The sequence below is a fragment of the Lacerta agilis genome, chromosome 1 (genome assembly GCF_009819535.1).
Source record: "Lacerta agilis isolate rLacAgi1 chromosome 1, rLacAgi1.pri, whole genome shotgun sequence".
Lineage (NCBI taxonomy): Eukaryota > Metazoa > Chordata > Lepidosauria > Squamata > Lacertidae > Lacerta > Lacerta agilis.
Window position 1 is genome coordinate 3,642,168 of NC_046312.1, and position 19,123 is coordinate 3,661,290.

Below are 19,123 nucleotides of genomic sequence, written 5' to 3' on the forward strand. Positions count from 1 at the left end.
ACGCATGGGGTCCTTTCTGGCTCTACAATTCTATGTTGTGTACGCAGCCTGCATGACTACACCTTCCAGACCCTTGCTAGATATGTTCTGGGGCAGAATCCTGGCTCAACGTGGCCCCGCGGCCGTGCATATTTCACAACCAGATGAAGGAGAGGCGTCGCTATTGAATTTCACATCTTCACCATTGCAAACTGGTCATGTTGTCTGCGGATGCCTGATGATCGTCTTCCAAAGCAACTACTCTATTCTGAACTTAAAAATGGAAAGCGTAATACTGGTGTTCAACAAAAGAGGTTTAAAGACTCTCAAGGCAAATCTTTAAAAATGTAGTATGAACACCAACAATTGGAAAACACTTGCCGGCGAGCGCTCCAGTTGGAGAACAGCCTTTACCAAAGGTGTCATGCGCTTTGAAAAAGCAAAATAAAATAAAAAATTCCTTCCAGTAGCACCTTAGAGACCAACTAAGTTTGTTCTTGGTATGAGCTTTCGTGTGCATGCACACTTCCATCAACCTCACCAAGAAACTTGCACATGTACAGACCTACATCTTCTTTCTGACTAAATGCAAGAACCTGGACATTTTTTAGAAATGTGCATGCACACGAAAGCTCATACCAAGAACAAACTTAGTTGGTCTCTAAGGTGCTACTGGAAGGAATTTTTTATTTTGTTTTGTTTTGACTATGGCAGACCAACACGGCTACCTACCTGTAAATGCGCTTTGAAGACACTTGAACTCAGGACGCAAGGGAGAAACGTGCTAAGAGGAAGGCACGCTTGGCAAACCCTCACCAGGATCAACTCCTGCCCAGGAACCAATGTCCCCACTGATGAAGGACGTGTGGATCCAGAATTGGCCTCCACAGTCACTTACGGACTCATTGTTAAAACTGTGTTTATGGAAGACAATCTTACTCGGCTACGAGTGATCGCCAAAGAAGAAGAATTTTGTGTGAAAGCCAACACACACACACACGCAAACGCAAAACTACCTGGTCTGGAAAGGAATCAAAAGCCGTCCGGACGCTTTCGTTGCTCCCAAATTTGGAGGCTTTGAATCGCCGGATGATGTCCTGCAGGGTGGCAGCCACCACAAAGTATTCTTGTTTCAAGCGCAGCTCCTTCCCTTCGAAAAACTGCAAAGATGGAGATGAACGTCCCATTGGGAAGATTGATAATAAGACACCCCAAGGAAGGGCAGGGAGATAAGAGTCCACTGTCTGATGATCTAGTGCAGCCTTTGCCTCAAAGCTGGTCCCCCCTTCCAGATGTTTGGGCTACAACTCCCATCACAGCTGGGGAGTAAAACGGGAGCAACTGTGAATTCATCGCACAGGGCGGTTTGGGGAGGGAGGACTGCAAATCACTTTGTGTATAAAAATAACTGTAGAAAGGTTAAAAAATATATACCTTTCATTTCCCAAAGCACTGTAACCTTTACTATTCTGTGAATAATCCAAAAGGAATTTTGGGGACGAGATATTTTATATCTGCCTTCACTTAGCAATGATTTTCGTTTTTGCTCTTTTTGAAACGTTTTAAGTTTTTGTGTGTGTGTGTTTTTGTGGTTAACTTTGTTGGTGTTAAATATGTATTCTGTAGCTGACCTCCTTTGCAATGTTTTGTTTTGAAATCTTTAAGGTAATATTTTAGTTTTCTGTGAATTTTGTTGCTTTGACTGCTTACTCCACATTTTACTTTCTTCAGAAATGTTTAATTCTGGGTTGTTTTATTGATGTTTTAATATGCTGTAAACCGATTTGAGATTTTTCCTTAAAAATATAAAGCGGCATAGAAATGAAATAAATAAATAATAATAATAGGAGTCTCAAAGCGGCTAACAATCTCCTTTCCCTTCCTCTCCCACAACAAACACTCTGTGAGGTGAGTGGGGCTGAGAGACTTGAAAGAAGTGTGACTAGCCCAAGGTCACCCAGCAGCTGCATGTGGAGGAGTGGAGACGCGAACCCGGTTCACCAGATTACGAGTCTACCGCTCTTAAATACTGCACCAAGGTGTGGACTGCAATTTTGAAATGCGAGAGATTCGTTGAACTGAGGCAGGCTTAGTGTTTCGGCACTAGTTAAGGCATTGCAGGGATCTAGCACAGTCTAACCGCCAATGAATCGGTTTCAGTTTTCAAACCTGGTTGCCTGGTTTGTTTGTTTTTTTGTTTGTTTGTTTATTCTTTTTTTAAGGAAAGAATTGCTATCACCACAAGGTAAGCAGCTGTGTGCCCCCGGTGAAAGCTGTCCAAAGAAATGAAATTTGGATTTCCAGTCCCTAGAAAAAACCGTATGCCACATGAATGGAAATTACCTACCTTCTTCCTGATTCAACGCTCCACCCGCCCCCCCAACCTCAACCTAAAAAGAATATTCCAAATTCATGGAGAGAGAGAGAGATGGACCCTGTAGTGCAGGAACGTCCAACTCCCAAGAGACCGATCTACTCCCAGTATGAAAAAACTGGCAGTGATCTATCCCGGATTGCACAGAGCTGCTGAGCTTTTTGGGGGAGGTGTCAAAGTTGTTGAGCCCGTCCCCCCCGTTCCCCCCCCCCTTTCTGGCTGGTGATCGACCAGGATCGACAAGGATCGACTGTGAACCAGTAGATCACGATTGACCAATTGGACATGCCTGCTCTAGTGCTTTACAATGGACATATTAACACAATAATATTGGATCAGATTTATTCAGATTTATTAGTTAATCGGCGATACTTCCTCAATGCTACCACATTGGGGGCTATTATAGCAAAACTATGCAGAACCACCACCACCCTGAACATTTGTGGCGTGAAAAGTTGCTGGATTTTAGCAAGGAGTTACAGGATATTACCAATGGGAAATGAAGCAGTTTGACCGTCTCATATCATTCTCAAGCCAAAGCGGTGTAGTTAAGTGGGATCACACATGACTGCCCTAAGGTCATTTGGATGGCTAAAGAAAAAAACTCAATACTGTATTATTTCCATCAGATCCCCCCTCCCCCCTTAACAGCAAATAAACTAGGCTAAGCAGTAACACAGGTGTGAAAAATCAAGACACTAAAAGGAATTCTAGGCTCGTTCTCACGGAGGCAGTAAACTTGTGTTGGTGGCCCTATCATTTCAGATACTCCTCCATATAAACACACACAGCATGTCAGTGAGGGCAAGAATCCCTTTCATTGACAGGCTAGCTTTCTAAAAGCAGGGACTTTTAAGGTGTGCAGGAGGATTCCCTCCCCGCAACACTCCCTCCACATTCCGGGGCACGATCTGGAGACAGGTTTGCCACCTCGGTGAGAATCAAGAGCAGGAAGAAGCACAGGAAATAGTCACAGGTGAAGGTTGAGAGGTGCCAACGAATCTGCCACGCCAAAGTTACAGATCTACACAGAGCTCTCCTCACCAGGTGTGCCGGCTGCGACAGCGAGGGTTGAACAAGACAGTGTCAAATGCCTGGAACAGCTCAAGGGCTGAGAAAGCAACAGGAAAACATTCGCACACAAAGGCCCCCCCCCCTGCTTTGTCTTTAAAAAACAACCCGGAATACCCCTGTTACAGCAAGTCGGTCACTATTTCCCAATAACTATTTGCTGCTTGAGAATTTGAGTGTTTCGTTTCTAGTCCTCATGGTGACATCCAGGGCCAGATTTAGGTTTGACGAGGCCCTAAGCTACTGAAGGTAATGGGGCCCTCTATATGTCCAGCTGTCCTTTGTCAAGAACAAATTGTCGCTGTTTTTGTGTTGAATATATGCTATATGGTGATTTATGGACCTAATAGGTATCTAAAGCCATTTGCACATGTTGCCATGCAACCAGTTCATGCAGAATGTAGGCACCCTATATAGAGAAAGGAGCAAACCAGGGATATTTTAGAGAGCAGGCTAGCAGGCGGGGAGCCTACACAACACCAAACACTGTTGCTGTATGTAGGTTTAATTTTATTTGCTTTTTATCTTATATTTTGGAAATGTACATCCAGTTTTCCCCCCTTTATTTTCTGGGGGGGGGGGCAAGAGAGTGGGGCCCTAAGCTAGAGCTAGTTTAGCTTACACATAAATCTGGCACTGGTGATGTCTCAGAGGAACAGAAGTCAGGAGGGGAAAGGATTCTCACCTTGTTTATTAACCTTTGCCATTGCATAAGCTGAGCCTTGAGACGCACCCCTTGTGAGCCCCGGTTTCTGCGAATATGGCAAGTAACCGATTCACACACTGTTAGCTGTCACACCTGACCCGAGAGACTGTCACTCAGGAGGTCCCTCCGAAACCAGGTCTGCCGACACATGCTTTGCAATTCTGGCTTGGTGGGGTTGCACAAACCACAGTTCGATATGGCAGCAACTTGTGGTTTATGTGGTATTTGCAGAAGAAACTGACTAAACCTGGGTGGGCAAAGATTGGATGAGCACCAGGCACATTCGTGTAAGGCAGGCATAGGCAAACTCGGCCCTCCAGATGTTTTGGGACTACAATTCCCATCATCCATAGCCACTGGTCCTGTTAGCTAGGGATCATGGGAGTTGTATTCCCAAAGCATCTGGAGGGCCGAGTTTGCCTATGCCTGGTGTAAGGCAACCTTCTCCAATCTGGTGCCCCCCAGATGTTGCAGATCACAATGCCCATCAGTCCCAAAACATCTGGAGAGCAACAGGTTGGAGAAGACCAGTTCAAGCCCAAAGCACAATCGGGAACAAGAAACAGATGATGCCTTAATGAAGATCTGCTCCTGTCTGCAGCTAAAGACACAGGAATTAAATTGCAGCTTTTGTGGGAGAGGTGAGATTTGGGGGTATGCTCTTGCAGAACACTCCAGAGGAGCATATTTCAAAGCCTGCTTGAGGCAGACTCACAGCCAAGAACTCGGTGACAAAGCCCATTCTCAGATATTTTATGAGGACGCTTCATGCATCCAGAGTTATGAGCCTGCAAGAAGGCTCAAAACACTTCCTTGTTTGGTTCTGAATGGCTGCCACTTTCCCTGCTTCGTCTACCCTCCCTCCCTCCCTCCCTCCCTCCCTCCCTCCCTCCCTCCCTCCCTCTCACACATCTGCAAGATGAATTCTGCATTTCTGCACCCAGAGACTTACGTTATCATTTGGGTAAAGGACGCGGGTAATGTTCTCAGCCACATTTCTGTCCAGCACAGCCTGAATGTAATCGCCAACGTTAACTAGAAAAAGAGAAAAAGTTTGGGGAGGGGAAAAAACAAAGTTGTCAACTAATAATAATAATAATATAATTTATTATTTGTACCCCGCCCATCTGGCTGAGTTTCCCCAGCCACTCTGGATGGCTCCCATTCGAGTGTTAAAACCATACAACAATACATGGTGTGTCAGGGAGTGTGCAATCTCAGCTTCCTTCTTGTTCCCCTCCCATCCACCCACCTCAAGTTTCTAGTCCTTTTTAACAGTGACAATTTTCTCGGAAGCATTTGGCGACTAAAACCTCAGGCGGCTGAAAGAAGGCCAAAACGTTGGAGAAATTTCACTGTAGCCCAACAGCTGAATCCAGGAACCAGTTAGTCAGAGATGTGGCCGACGGTGGGGTGGGGGCGGGGGCGGGGAACAAGAAGGAAGCTGAGATTGCACACTCCCTGACACACCATGTGTCTCTGAAGTTGTATTGTATTGTTTTGCTGAGGCTCGTCTGACAACAACAGGAAACTGAGCCTTTAGTGCCAACAGCCCTGTGGAACTCTCTGCCACTAGAACTTCAGCAGGTACCTTCCGGGCCACCTTTTAAATGGCTGCTGAAAACCTTTTCCAGCCCTGCGCAAGATATATCCTTCTGCAACGGCTAGTTGGTTTCCGATTTCAACTTCTTGTATATGCTTTGTGTGCTGCACGGTTTCCGGTAGAATTGTTGTATACGGCTTTGATATTTTAAAGAAAAGCAGTATATAAATATTCTTGCAAACAGAACTTACAGTCGCGGAGGTTGAAATCGTTGGGGGCCCGAGCCGACCACAACCTCATGGTGTTCACCGTGTTGTTCATGTAGCCGGGAATCGGGGTGTCGTAGGGCAAAGCCAGGACCACCTGGGGAGATAAAAGGCCCAGTGGCATCAGCTGTGTTGCATGGGGCTCTCCCAGGGAGGGGCTGGCCGAGGGACCCCCCCACCACCACAACTGCCCCCATCCTTTCAGACATAGGAGGGGTCCACATTGGCCCAGGGCTATCTCCCTGATATTGCTCTGTTTCCCCCATATGCTAATCTTGTTTTTCCTATATGTTAATCATGTATAACCCTTCCCTTTTCGTGACGTAGTAATGATGTTTCCAAACTGTATTCTGGGATATGATAGGAGTTTTTAAAAGTTCTTGTAACGCTGCTCTGGGCGTGCAGTTTTGACTGTAACCTTTGTGCAATAATAAACCCTGTCTTGTCCTTGCTCCAGTGGCTGGACTTCTTTTATTTAACTCCGCAGAAACCAGTGGGCCTATCCCTAAGGGCCAGGTGCCTGGGCAGTTCCACACCTGGGATTTTTCCGTTTACACCCTCCCTCCCCACAAGCAAGACCATGGAGGCGCCCCCTCTCCCAATACCTGAGTGTCGACCCATCTCACGCCGGCCTGGGTGTGCTCCACTCTTCCATAAAAATGAATGGGAAGCATGTATTCTGGGCGGGCTTTCTCCCAGGGGTTCCCGTGTCTGAGCCAATCGTCAGCTTCCTCCACCTAGAAAGAGAAAACTGTCAGGGTGGGCAAGAGAAGGAGGAACCAGGCAATACCAGGTCACGATCAGTGTCATTCACAGAAATGACAATACAGTAGTAGTAGAAGAATAAGTTTGGATTTGATATCCCGCTTTATCACACAGCGCCACAGCGCCACCCACATCGCTTTTGCTGCCTGCGCACCCACATCTCCACACAGTTGCCCTGTGTTGGAAGAAGAAGAAGAAGAAGAAGAGTTTGGATTTGATATCCTGCTTTTCACTACCCGAAGGAGTCTCAAAGCGGCTAACATTCTCCTTTCCCTTCCTCCCCCACAACAAACACTCTGTGAGGTGAGTGGGGCTGAGAGACTTCAGAGAAGTGTGACTAGCCCAAGATCACCCAGCAGCTGCATGTGGAGGAGAGGAGACGCGAACCCGGTTCCCCAGATTACGAGTCTACCGCTCTTAACCACTACACCACACTGGCTCTCTGGAAAACCCACTGGGCTGTGTGGCCTAATGCCTGCTCTTCCTTCCTCTTTCTCAGCAACAGAGACCCAGTTCATACAGCAAGCAAGAATAAAGTACATCTCTGCTTGGACTGCACCACAATTTTTGGGGTGGGGGGGGGTGGGTGATGCTGCTGACACATGGATTGTTCCTCCATGAACCAAAAACCCCCCTATACATCAGAGGTTCTGCTTTTTCCCCAATGTGCTACTTTTCTAGGAGTTGGTTCTATGGGAGCATTTACTTTACTTTTTACTTTTTTTATTAAAGATTTTCTTGGTTTACAAAGTGTGTGTAATGTCTCTCGTATCAATTTTAGTTGTTGAGACATTAGGGAGAGAGGGGGGGAAGGAAGTGGGTGGGATGGGTGGGGTGGGGTGGGGAGATGATGTTTTTATTTTCCTTAAAATATGTAGGGTTTGGTATCAGCGTCGCTTGTGTTGGTTTTCTGTTGTTTGCTTGTGTTTCTTTGGCGGTGAGAGGTTGCGATTGGCGTAGGGTTTGATTGTTCATTTGTGGTTGGCTGTGGTGGTCTTTGAGAATATTCAAGTCCCATGCTGAGGCTTAAATCACTGCAAGGCAGGAAAAGGGTTGCCCTTTGACCCAACTACACATTTAAAAAACGACCTGAGTCTTGTTATAAGAATTTAAGGTCTCAAATATATAAATTAAATGTTCATAAATTTACACGGCAAACACATACAGTGGTACCTCTGGTTACGTACTTAATTCGTTCTGGAGGTCCGCTCTTAACCTGAAACTGTTCTTAACCTGAAGCACCACTTTAGCAAATGGGGCCTCCCGCTGCCGTCGCACCGCCAGAGCACGATTTCTGTTCTTATCCTGAAGCAAAGTTCTTAACCTGAAGCGTTATTTCTGGGTTAGCGGAGTCTGTAACCTGAAGCGTCTGTAACCTGAGCTACCACTGTACATAAGTTTGTAAACCACGTGTCTGAAACAGTACAGGAGAACATGCCAGAACTCATTCTGACTCTCCCAGTGACCTCAAATATTCCTCGGCAGTTTGGATGGAAATGGGAAAACCCACCCCATTGCCTCTGTGCTCACAAATCCTGTCTTAAGGGCGAATCTGTGCATGAATAGGGTAAGCCTGTGACCCAGATTCAGGAACTATTAACCTACTAACCATCACGAAAGAATGGCCAGGCTGCCCAGGTAAAGCAATCAGTGACCATTATCAGGTATCCTGGCAGATAGGATTTCTGCTGTAGACCCTCCTCCTCCTGTGATGCATGTATGTTGTTTTAGGGGGTGGTCTTGAGCTAAGGTAAAGGTAAAGGACCCCTGACAGTTAAGTCCAGTCACGAACAACTCTGGGGTTACGGCACTCATCTTGCTTTACTGCCCGAGGGAGCCGACGTTTATCTGCAGTTTTTCCGGGTCATGTGGCCAGCATGGCTAAGCCGCTTCTGGTGAAACCAGAGCAGTGCACGGAAATGCCGTTTACCTTCCCGCCGGAGCGGTACCTATTTATCTACTTGCACTTTTGATGTGCTTTCAAACTGCTAGGTGGGCAAGAGCAGGGACCGAGCAAAAGGAGCTCACCCCGTCGTGGGGATTCAAACCGCCGACCTTCTGATCGGCAAGCCCTAGGCTCTGTGGTTTAACCCACAGCGCCACCCGGTCTTGAGCTACAGGGTGGCAATTTCAAAAGTCTATATAAGGGCTTGCACATCCTTGTTCTGGGTTCCTCCTCCCTCCCTGTTGCAACAGTTTAATAAAGATCAGGCTTACTAGCTGCTTTGCTTCTCAATGTTCTCTGGTTGGCCTCCGTTATTTGCTCCTACCGATAGGGAACCCACTTAAGGAGACGGGCTCTTGGGTACCCCCATAAGGGAAAAGGAGCCATTTTTTCTTATAACAATGTCATTGCAGAAGAACCCGGAGCTCTCTCCTGGCCAGAGCTGAAGTCATCTAAGGCTTTCCCTTAACCCTGTTACGCCCATGCTCAGGGTGCCACGGAGCCTCCCGGAAGGGCGTAACCGTGTGCCAAAACCCTGCCAAGAAAAATTGGCTCAAATCCCTGAACTTGCTGGGACTTCCCAGCACATGAAAAGGCAGAAATTTACACCTAAAGGAAGAATCATAGAATCCTAGAGTTGGAAGAGACCCCAAGGGCCATCCAGTCCAACCCCCTGCCAAGCAGGAAACGCCATCAAAGCATTCCTGACAGATGGCTGTCAAGCCTCTGCTTAAAGACCCCCAAAGAAGGAGACTCCACCACACTCCTTGGCAGCAAATTCCACTGTTCAACAGCTCTTACTGTCAGGAAGTTCTTCCTAATGTTTAGGTGGAATCTTCTTTCTTGTAGTTTGAATCCATTGCCCCGTGTCCGCTTCTCTGGAGCAGCAGAAAACAACCTTTCTCCCTCCTCTATATGACATCCTTTTATATATTTGAACATGGCTGTCATATCACCCCTTAACCTTCTCTTCTCCAGGCTAAACATACCCAGCTCCCTAAGCCGTTCCTCCTAAGGCATCATTTCCAGGCCTTTGACCATTTTGGTTGCCCTCCTCTGGACACGTTCCAGCTTGTCAGTATCCTTCTTGAACTGGGGTGCCCAGAACTGAACTGAATGCCAGAACTCTTTCCTCTGTCCTGGCCCAATGAGAGCTGACTGCCCTTTGCACTGAAGATTCCCTTGAGCGTGTTTGGAGATTATGCAATGGGCCCCCCTCTCCTCTCTGCCCTCCCCCCCATTTGAGACCTACCCCAGGGAAGTCACTCTTATCAATCCAAGGTAAATTAGCCTATGCACATCTAGTCTGTGATCTCTTCCCTGACCTCCAGGTTTGCCAGATTATACTCTGTTAATCATTGGCCTTTGAAAGAAATAGGAGGGCCTCCCCACAAATATTTACCAAACACAAACCCACACAAAGAGTTGACAGCCTAAAAAGGATGATATAGAGTTGGGAAGGTTTCAGGAGAGGGAAAGCAAAATTATCAAGGGAAGAGAGAGCTTCCCCTGTGAGGAAAGTTTTCAGCATTCAGGACATTTTATTTTAGAAAAGAGACATTTAAAAGGTGACATGATAGAAGCTGATGAAATTATGTAGGTGAACACTGAAAGATTCAGGGCAGATCAAAGTCCTTCATGCAGCACATATGGAACTCACTGCCACAAGAGAAAGTGATGGCCACCAACTTGAATGGCTTTAAGAGAGGATTAGACGAATTCACAGAGGAGGAGAGGGCTGTTGCTGGCTACTAGCCGCAATGGCTAGGCTCTGTCTCCACGGTCAGAGGCGGTAAATGTCTCTGAACAGCTGGAAACCGCAGGAGGGGAAAGGGCTCTTGTGCTCGAATCCTGCTTTCAGGTTTCCCTCAGGCATCTGGTTTTCCTATGTGAGAACAGGGGGCTGGACTAGATGGGCAACTGGTCTGATCCAGCAGTCTCTTCTTCTGCGCTTAAAATATCGAATGGCTTTGTAATCCTTCAAAATAAATAAACCTGGCGCCCTCCATTTGTTTTGGACTACAGCCTGGATAGCTCAGCTGGTTAGACCAGGCACCCCCAAACTCAGCTCTCCAGCTGTGTTGGGACTACAACTCCCATCACCCCAAGCTAGCAGAACCAGTGGTCAGGGATGATGGGAATTGTAGTCCCAAAACAGCTGGAGGCCGAGTTTGCCTATGCCTACCTTACACGAATGTGCCTGGTGCTCATCCAATCTTTGCCCACCCAGGTTTAGTCAGTTACTTCTGCAAATACCACATAACCTGGGTTAGACTGAAACACCAAGGTTGTAGGTTTGATGCCCGGAAGGTACAGCTGCATATTCCTGCGTTGCAGGGGGTTGGATTGGATGACCCTCGGGGTCCCTTCCAACTCTTATGATTCTACAACTCAGCCATGTTGGCTAAGACTGACCATAAGGAGCCATAATCCAAAACTTCTGGAACGTGCCGGGCTGGGGAAGGCTCATGAGCACCCAGGCCCACTCCTGCGCAAAGCTCACGAATGCATTTGTCACAACGCAAGCTAGGAAGCATGTGAGTAAACTGCGAGATACGTACACACAGTAAAATATATTGTGCACTTCCTTCACCCGTAGCAAAGTAGGCTGTCTTCTCTTGCACAACACAGTGGTGTAAACTGTGCCGTGCTTCACATCATACACATTTAGGCTTCATGGTTACCTGCCATCCGTCTCTGATCTTCTGGTTGAATATGCCGTACTCATAGCGTATCCCATAACCGTAGGCTGCGAGCCCGAGGGTGGCCATCGAATCGAGGAAGCAGGCTGTGGAAGGAGAGGCAGGGTTGGGCTCAGTTCCACCCACATAAAGGGAAAGGTAAAGGACCCCTGGACAGTTAAGTCCAGTCAAAGACGACTCTGGGGTTGTAATGCTCATCTCACTTTCAGGCCAAGGGAGCCGGCGTTTGTCCACAGGCAGCTTTCTGGGTAATGTGGCCAGCATGACTAAACCGCTTCTGGCGCAACGGAACACCGTGACGGAAACCAGAGCGCACGGAAACACCGTTTACCTTCCCTCCGCAGTGGTACCTATTTATCTACTTGCGCCGGTGTGCTTTCGAACTGCTAGGTTGGCAGGAGCTAGGACAGAGCAACTCCCAGAGTGGTTTAGCAATCAACCCCTCTGAAGAGGGAACACTGGGAATTGCAGTGACAACTCTTGACAACTCTTAGCACCCTTAATGAACTACAGTTCCCAGAATTCCTTGTGGGGAGGTCCTGACTGCTTAAAGTGGTAGCATGCTGCGTTAAATGGAGCTTGGCTGTCAAACCCGCCAGGGATTCTTTTAGCTAACATTCCTGCATAGCAGGGGGTTGGACTAGATGACCGTTGGGGTCCCTTCCAACTCTACAACTTCTACGGGTCCTCACTTACCTGCAAGTCTGCCAAGACCTCCATTGCCCAGGCCGGCATCTTCTTCAATCTCCTCCAGCTCTTCAATGTCCAGCCCCAGCTAAAGAGCCACATAAAGAGCAGTTTTAATATTGAATTTTTAAATTTCTATTTTAATCTGTTATTTTAAATTGATTGTGTTTATGTTTTTTGCTGTGATTTTAATTGGTGTTAGCCGCCCTGAGCCCAGTTTTTTTTGGCTGGGAAGGGCGGGGTATAAATAAAAATGTTATTATTAATTATTATTATTATTATTATTATTATTATTATTATTATTATTATTATTATATAGGTATTTGTTTATTTCAGTTATACAGTCATACCTCAGCTTATGTATCCCTATGGATACGTAAACTTTGGGATGCGAACGCGGCAAACCTGGAAGTATTTTTTCAGGTTTCGCCGGGCGCATGTGCAGAACCACTAAACTGCGCCGCGCGCATGCGCAGAAACAGTCCTCCAGTTGCGAATTTCTTGGGATGCGGCCGAACCTCCGGAACGGATCCCGTTCACAACTGGAGGTAACACTGTACCCCACATTTTACTCCAAGGTGCTCAAGGCAGCGTACATGGTTCCCCCCCCCCATCTCATTTAATCCCAACAGCAACCCTGCGAGGCAGGTCAGACTGAGAGGCAGTGATTGCCCCAAGGTCACCCACTGAGCTTAATAATAATAATAATAATAATTTATTTGTACCACACCCATCTGGCTGAGTTTCCCCAGCCATTCTGGGCGGCTCCCAATCGAGTGTTAAAAACAATACAGCATTAAATATTAAAAACTTCCCTAAACAGGGCTGCCTTCAAATGTCTTTTAAAAATAGGATAGCTGCTTATTTCCTTGACCTCTGATGGAAGGGTGTTCTACAGGGCGGGTGCCACTACCGAGAAGGCCCTCTGTCTGGTTCCCTGCAACCTCACTTCTCGCAATGAGGGAACCGCCAGAAGGCCCTCGGCGCTGGATCTCAGTTGGGGATTTGAACCCACGTCTCCCAGGTCCCAGTCCAAAACGCTAACCACTAAACCACGCTGGCTCTGTGCAAAACGCTCTCAAGAGTTGTGTTTGCAGCATATGTGAAGAGTCCCACACAAATACACACACCCCTACAATAATGGGATCGGAAGACGGCCAAACTGTCAAAATCTACCGTTTTTGCAGCATACAGGCTGAGGCCTGTTACCCAACAAACTGCACGATTTGTTCTGGGAGGGTGCAAGTGATTTAGGCACCGTTTAGATCATTAATGGAAATAAATCTAACAGCAAAGAGGAGGCAACCAAGCCTCTGGGAAATTCAGCCACGTTTTCCCGCCAGACGCTTGTAGGTTTTCAGAGTCTTGAACTCCCGCCTGTTGCTTCAGGATTAGTTTTATTTTTTAAAGGTGAGGGGGAATCGTGTGTGTGTGCACACAAGGGGGGAAACACTGTGTGAACTGGTGTTCAGAGGCAGATCCGACTTGCCAACGGATTTGCAAAACCAGGGGCTTCTAGGAAGAGGCTCAGACTTGCTTGACTCCATCCCATGACCAGATCCATAAGGTGATAAATTCATTTCATTTCTTAATGGTTTCAAAATACTGGTTTTCCTATCGATTCCAACCTGGGAAGGAGCACCAATTTTAGAAGCTTACATCTGCGCCAGCCCATGCTAAAGGGGGAGGCGATGCCACTCCTCAGGACAGCCTTACATTTGAGACGCATCGTCCGCCAGAATAAACTGTGTGGGGATTCGAACCCTGGTCTCCCAAGTCCGACACCCTTTACGCTCCAAGGCAGAGGCGTCCAAGCTACCTGCTTTCTGGAATCGCTTCCCATGCTGGATCATTTGCCAAAGAAATGAAGCCTTGCCCATCTGCCCTGTGGCCAAGGATCCTTGGAAATGTTCAAGGGTGTTCACCCTGTTTTAGGAAGGTGTTTGCCAGGCTCTGAGGTGGCACGATTGTCCTTCGTGCACACACACAACTCTTGTGCTACTGCTGACTTCAAGGGAGGTCAGCAGAGCCTACCTGCTCCGCACATTTAAAGCAGATTAATACCACTTCAAAGAGCTGTGGCTTCTCCCACCTGGGAACTATAGTTTGCTAAGGGTGCCAAGCGTTGTCAAGAGACCCCTTTATTCCTCTTCTCACAGAGCTCAGAGTGGTTTAACAATCCCTCCTCCCATGGAACTGTAGCTCTGGGAAGGGAGCAGAGGCCTCTTAACAAATCTGAGCACCCTCAACAAACTACAACTCCCAGGAATCTGCGGGGGAAGACAAATGCCGGTCACATTCATTTCACACATTTAAAGCGCTACGATACCATTTTTAATAATAATGGCTTCTCCCAAAGAATCCCGGGAACTGCAGTTTGTTAAGGGTACTGAGAGTTATTAGGTGGGCTTTCTTGGTTGTGGCGCCCGCCCTGTGGAATGCCCTCCTGTCAGATTTCAAGGAAATAAACAACTCTCTGACTTTTAGAAGACATTTGAAGGCAGCTCTGTATAGGGAAGTTTTTAATGTCTGGTGTTATACTGTGTTTTAATTTGTTAGAAGCTGCCCAGAGTGGCTGGGGCAACCCAGTCAGATTGGCCTCTCATAAATATAATAATAATAATAATAATAATAATAATAATAATAATAATAATAATAAATAATAATAAATAATTGACAATAATAATTAAGAATAAGAATAGCTCTGTGAGGGGAATAAAGTTGTTTGTTGTTGTTGTTGTTGTTGTCATAACAACAACTTTCTTTCCCTCACAGAGCTATGATTATTATTATTATTATTATTATTATTATTATTATTATTAAATTCCCCTCACAGAGCTACACTTCTCAAGTTGGTTTAACAAACCCTCTTACCAGGGAACTCTGGAAACTGTAGCTCCAGGTAAGGAACAGGCCTCCTAACAACTGAGCACCCTTAAACTACAACTCCCAGGATTCTGTGGCAGAAGACTAAGTTCGGCCACATTCACGCGATACATGACACAATTTTAAACAGTCATAGCTTCTCCCAAAGAATCCTGGGAGCTGTAGTTTGTTATGGGTGCTGAAAGTCATTAGGAGACCCCCTTTATTCCCCCGACAGAGCTCCAATTCTCAGAGTGGTTTAACAAACCTTCCCGGGGAACTCTGGGAATTGCAGCTCTGTAAGGGGACCCAGGTGGCGCTGTGGGTTAAACCACAGAGCCTAGGGCTTGCCGATCAGAAGGTTGGTGGTTCGAATCCCTGCGACGGGGTGAGCTCCCGTTGTTCAGTCCCAGCTCCTGCCCACCTAGCAGTTTGAAAGCACGTCAAAGTGCAAGTAGATAAATAGGTACCGCTCCGGCGGGAAGGTATGCAGCGTTTCTGTGCGCTGCTCTGGTTTGCCAGAAGCGGCTTTGTCATGCTGGCCACATGACCCAGAAGCTGTCTGCGGACAAACGCCAGCTCCTTTGGCCTATAGAGCGAGATGAGTGCCGCAACCCCAGAATCGGACACGACTGGACCTAATGGTCAGGGGTCCCTTTACCTTTAAGGGGAAGAGAGGCACCCAAACAACTCCCACACTCCTTTAACAAACTTCAGAGTTCCCAGAATTCTTTGGCAGAAGCCGTGACCGTTTGAAGTGGTACCAGAAAACAAGGCAAGAGCGTGCTGGATCAGGCCAATGGCCCATTCAATCCAACATCCTGGTCCCCCCCCCCCCCAATTACCTGATAAATTGCTTCATCGCAGGCATTCTGCAATCCCAGGTTTATCATGGTGTTCTGCAGAGTCCGGCCCATGTAGAACTCCAAGGAAAGGTAGTAAACTCTCTGGAAAGGAAGAAGAAATTGTCATTGCAACTTGCCAGGATTGGAGATGCTGGGGTTTGAACCTGGGGTCCTCTGCATGCAAGGCAGGAGCAGAGTCCTTCCCTTAGGAAGTGATCCTGAACATGCTCTCTTGATTTACCAAGTTACAGGTAAGTAGGCGTGTTGGTCTGCCATAGTCAAAACAAAATAAAAAATAAAAAAATTCCTCCCAGTAGCACCTTACAGACCAACCAAGTTTGTTCTTGCTATGAGCTTTCGTGTGCATGCACACTTCTTCAGTAATGTTGAGATTCGAGTGTTGAACCTAGGAGATCAGAAGAAGTGTGCATGCACACAAAAAGCTCATATCTGAAGAAGTGTGCATGCACACGAAAGCTCATGCCAAGAAGACACTTAGTTGGTCTCTAAGGTGCTACTGGAAGGCTATTTTTTTATTTTTTATTTTGATTTATCGAGTTTTCAACAAACCACAGGGATTGTATTATAAAGGGAAAGAGAAGAAAGGAGGTGGCAAACCTAGACCAGTGTTTTTCAACCACTGTTCCGCGGCACACTAGTGTGCCGCGAAATGTTGCCTGGTGTGCCGTGGGAAAAATTGTGTTTATTTGATTCCTATTCAAGAGAATTACTTTATATATAGTCAATATAGGCACAGAGTTAAAAAATTTTAACATTTTCTAATGGTGGTGTGCCTCGTGATTTTTTTTCATAAAACAAGTGTGCCCTTGCCCAAAAAAGGTTGAAAAACACTGACCTAGACGAACCACAAACCACCAGCAAGGGTCAATTCGACGCAATTCATTCTCTGCCAGACACGTGCTTAGCAATCCAGGAACATTTCCCCCACCAAACTTACTCCATTCCGTCACAGTTTGTACACCGGTGAGCAAACAGTCTCGTTGCCCAACACGCAGCAACCGTCTCCAGAGCCAAATGGCCGGGTTAGGATTGCACCGTTTTGAGTTTGGCCCCAGCACGATTGGTGCAAACGACGGTCAGCCACCTTTAACAAAATTAAGGTCACTGAAGCCTTAAGAAAATGACAGCTCTCCTTTCAAAACAACAACAACAACCAGAAGCTTTTCTGTTAGTCATTATGTCCACTGAAATCCAAAAAAACTTCAGAACCATCTTTACGTTTGCAGCCACGGCGGCCAGAATTCTGGTAGCAAAAAACTGGAAAGGCAACTTAATTCCTACACAGCTTCACTGGCAGGTGAAGATGACAGAATACCTGGAACTTGCAAAAATGACAGGGAGAATAAGAGGAAACTCAAATCAGAAAGCGAGCAAAGAAGAGGGACAATACAGAAAGAATATTTAAAACAATATAGTGAAAATGCAAATCTCCTGACAGGTATAGATTGAATCTTGAATATTTTATAAAAAATCATAAACATAAAAAAAATTCTTGATATGTAATAGATATAACAGGAAGTAACAGGAAACAGAAGCAAGGAGATAGGAGAAAATAGGGTAATGGTTGAAAAAGCAGTGGAATAAAAATTTAATTGAGGATATGTGGACAGGTTGAAATTCACTCACAAGTAAGAGCGAAATATACGGTTGGGTTTGATTGGAAGTCAAGAAAGATAGGAAAATTTGTAGATACTGATTTTTAATTTTGGGATGTTTTGGGAGGGGTTAATTTAATTTTCATTTTTAAATTTCATTTTTCTTTTGTTATGTTTGGTTATGTATTATGCAGAATGATAAGCTATTCATGACTGATAATGCATAAATTTGGATTAATCTGCAGTAGTATATATGTATATAGAATTATATAGAAATGAATACTGGTTAGGGAAAATAACAAAAGACGCGTATACAGTAGAAAGTGTTTATGTTTGGTTTTATTTTTATTTGTATACGTAATAGTTAATGTATGACTCTGTAAAATATTGCACATATGATAATAAAACAAAGTTGCATTTTTTAAAAAAGGAAGTGCGTATAGGTTAAGGTTCTTTAGAAAGCACAATGAGGTGATTCAGAAGTCAAAAATATGTGTGATGTTAGGTGATGTGCAGTCAATTAATGTTTAGTTGTCATTGCGGATTTTTTTTTGTCTGTTTGTGTTGTATGTTTTGCAATAAACATAATAATTTTAAAGGGGGGGGGGAGAAAAAAGAAAGAAAACGACAGCTCTCGGAGACAGGGGCCGGGGATCAAACCAGGGCCAGGTGTGCCATTTGGGGTTGGAAGGCAGTTGCACAAAAGAAGGCATACAGAAATAAACTTGCCTTGATGCAGGGGGTTTTTCTGCCTGCTGTAGGTGTGATGTATGTGTCTTTAAGTGTGGAATCTCATTGTGTACACCTGAATCCTATTACCTGGGATAAAGGTATTTTTGTTGTAATCTGTTCCCCTCCCATTCATTCATTTAGCTGTTTTCCTCCCTCCTTGTGGGGGATGTCGTCGCTGTGTATGATTCTTTAATAAACAATGGCTGCAGTTTAGTAAGGACTGCTTTGGCAGCGCTGTTTCCTCATTGCCGAGGTCCAGGGTTTTCTCGGAGACATTACATGGTGTCAGAAGATGGATTCTTTTCGACCCCCGTGTCCTCTTGTGCTCCAAGGAAACCTGGCAGAGAATTGGAGACGATGGGAGAAAGCTTTGCGTGTGTATTTGACGGCGTCTGGAGCTGACCGCTTTTCGAGCAACAAAGATGCTACGTTGGCCTCAACTAGAGCCAGGGCCTTCTCAGTATTGGCCCCGACTTGGTGGAACAGTCTAACACAAGAGACCAGGGCCCTGCGGGATTTGGCCTCTTTCCGCAGGGCCTGCAAGACGGAGCTGTTCCACCTGGCCTTTGGGTTGGTTTCTGTTTGATATTTATGCTTCATTCTTTTATTGGTGGGTTATTTGAAAATGAGACTGCAGTTTTAATATTGAATTTTTAAATTTGTATTTTAATCTGTTATTTTAAATTGATTGTGTTTATGTTTTTGTTGTGATTTTAACTAGTGTTGGCTGCCCTGAGCCTGGTTTTTGGCTGGGAAGGGCGGGGTATAAATAAAAATTTATTATTATTATTATTATTATTATTATTATTATTATTATTATTATTATTATTATTTGTTGAATGGTGTGGGAGAAGCGGCGGTACAGATTTATGAGACATTTAGTTTTCCTGATGACGAAACACAGACTGCGGATGAGGTTCTGGAAGAATTTCAAAAGTACTGCACTCCACGAAAAAAATGTGATATTTGAAAGGTATTCTTTTTGGAATCATCCTTGGAAGGTAGGGGGACACTGTTGAATGCTTTG

The 19,123-nt window shown here is 45.7% G+C and overlaps 1 protein-coding gene across 2 annotated transcripts in view; it reads right to left on the reverse strand.

Annotated features, from left to right (window-relative positions):
* The window catches only part of PYGL (glycogen phosphorylase L), a 50,572-nt gene that overhangs the window by 22,062 nt on the left and 9,387 nt on the right, over positions 1-19,123 (reverse strand). For both annotated transcript variants that reach the window (XM_033162001.1, XM_033161909.1), the window contains 7 exons: positions 15,749-15,850; positions 12,048-12,126; positions 11,334-11,437; positions 6,545-6,676; positions 5,925-6,036; positions 5,083-5,165; positions 996-1,139 (listed from right to left, as the gene is read on the reverse strand). In XM_033162001.1, the coding sequence (XP_033017892.1) occupies positions 996-1,139; positions 5,083-5,165; positions 5,925-6,036; positions 6,545-6,676; positions 11,334-11,437; positions 12,048-12,126; positions 15,749-15,850 (756 nt within the window). The remainder of the gene's footprint in view (positions 1-995; positions 1,140-5,082; positions 5,166-5,924; positions 6,037-6,544; positions 6,677-11,333; positions 11,438-12,047; positions 12,127-15,748; positions 15,851-19,123) is intronic.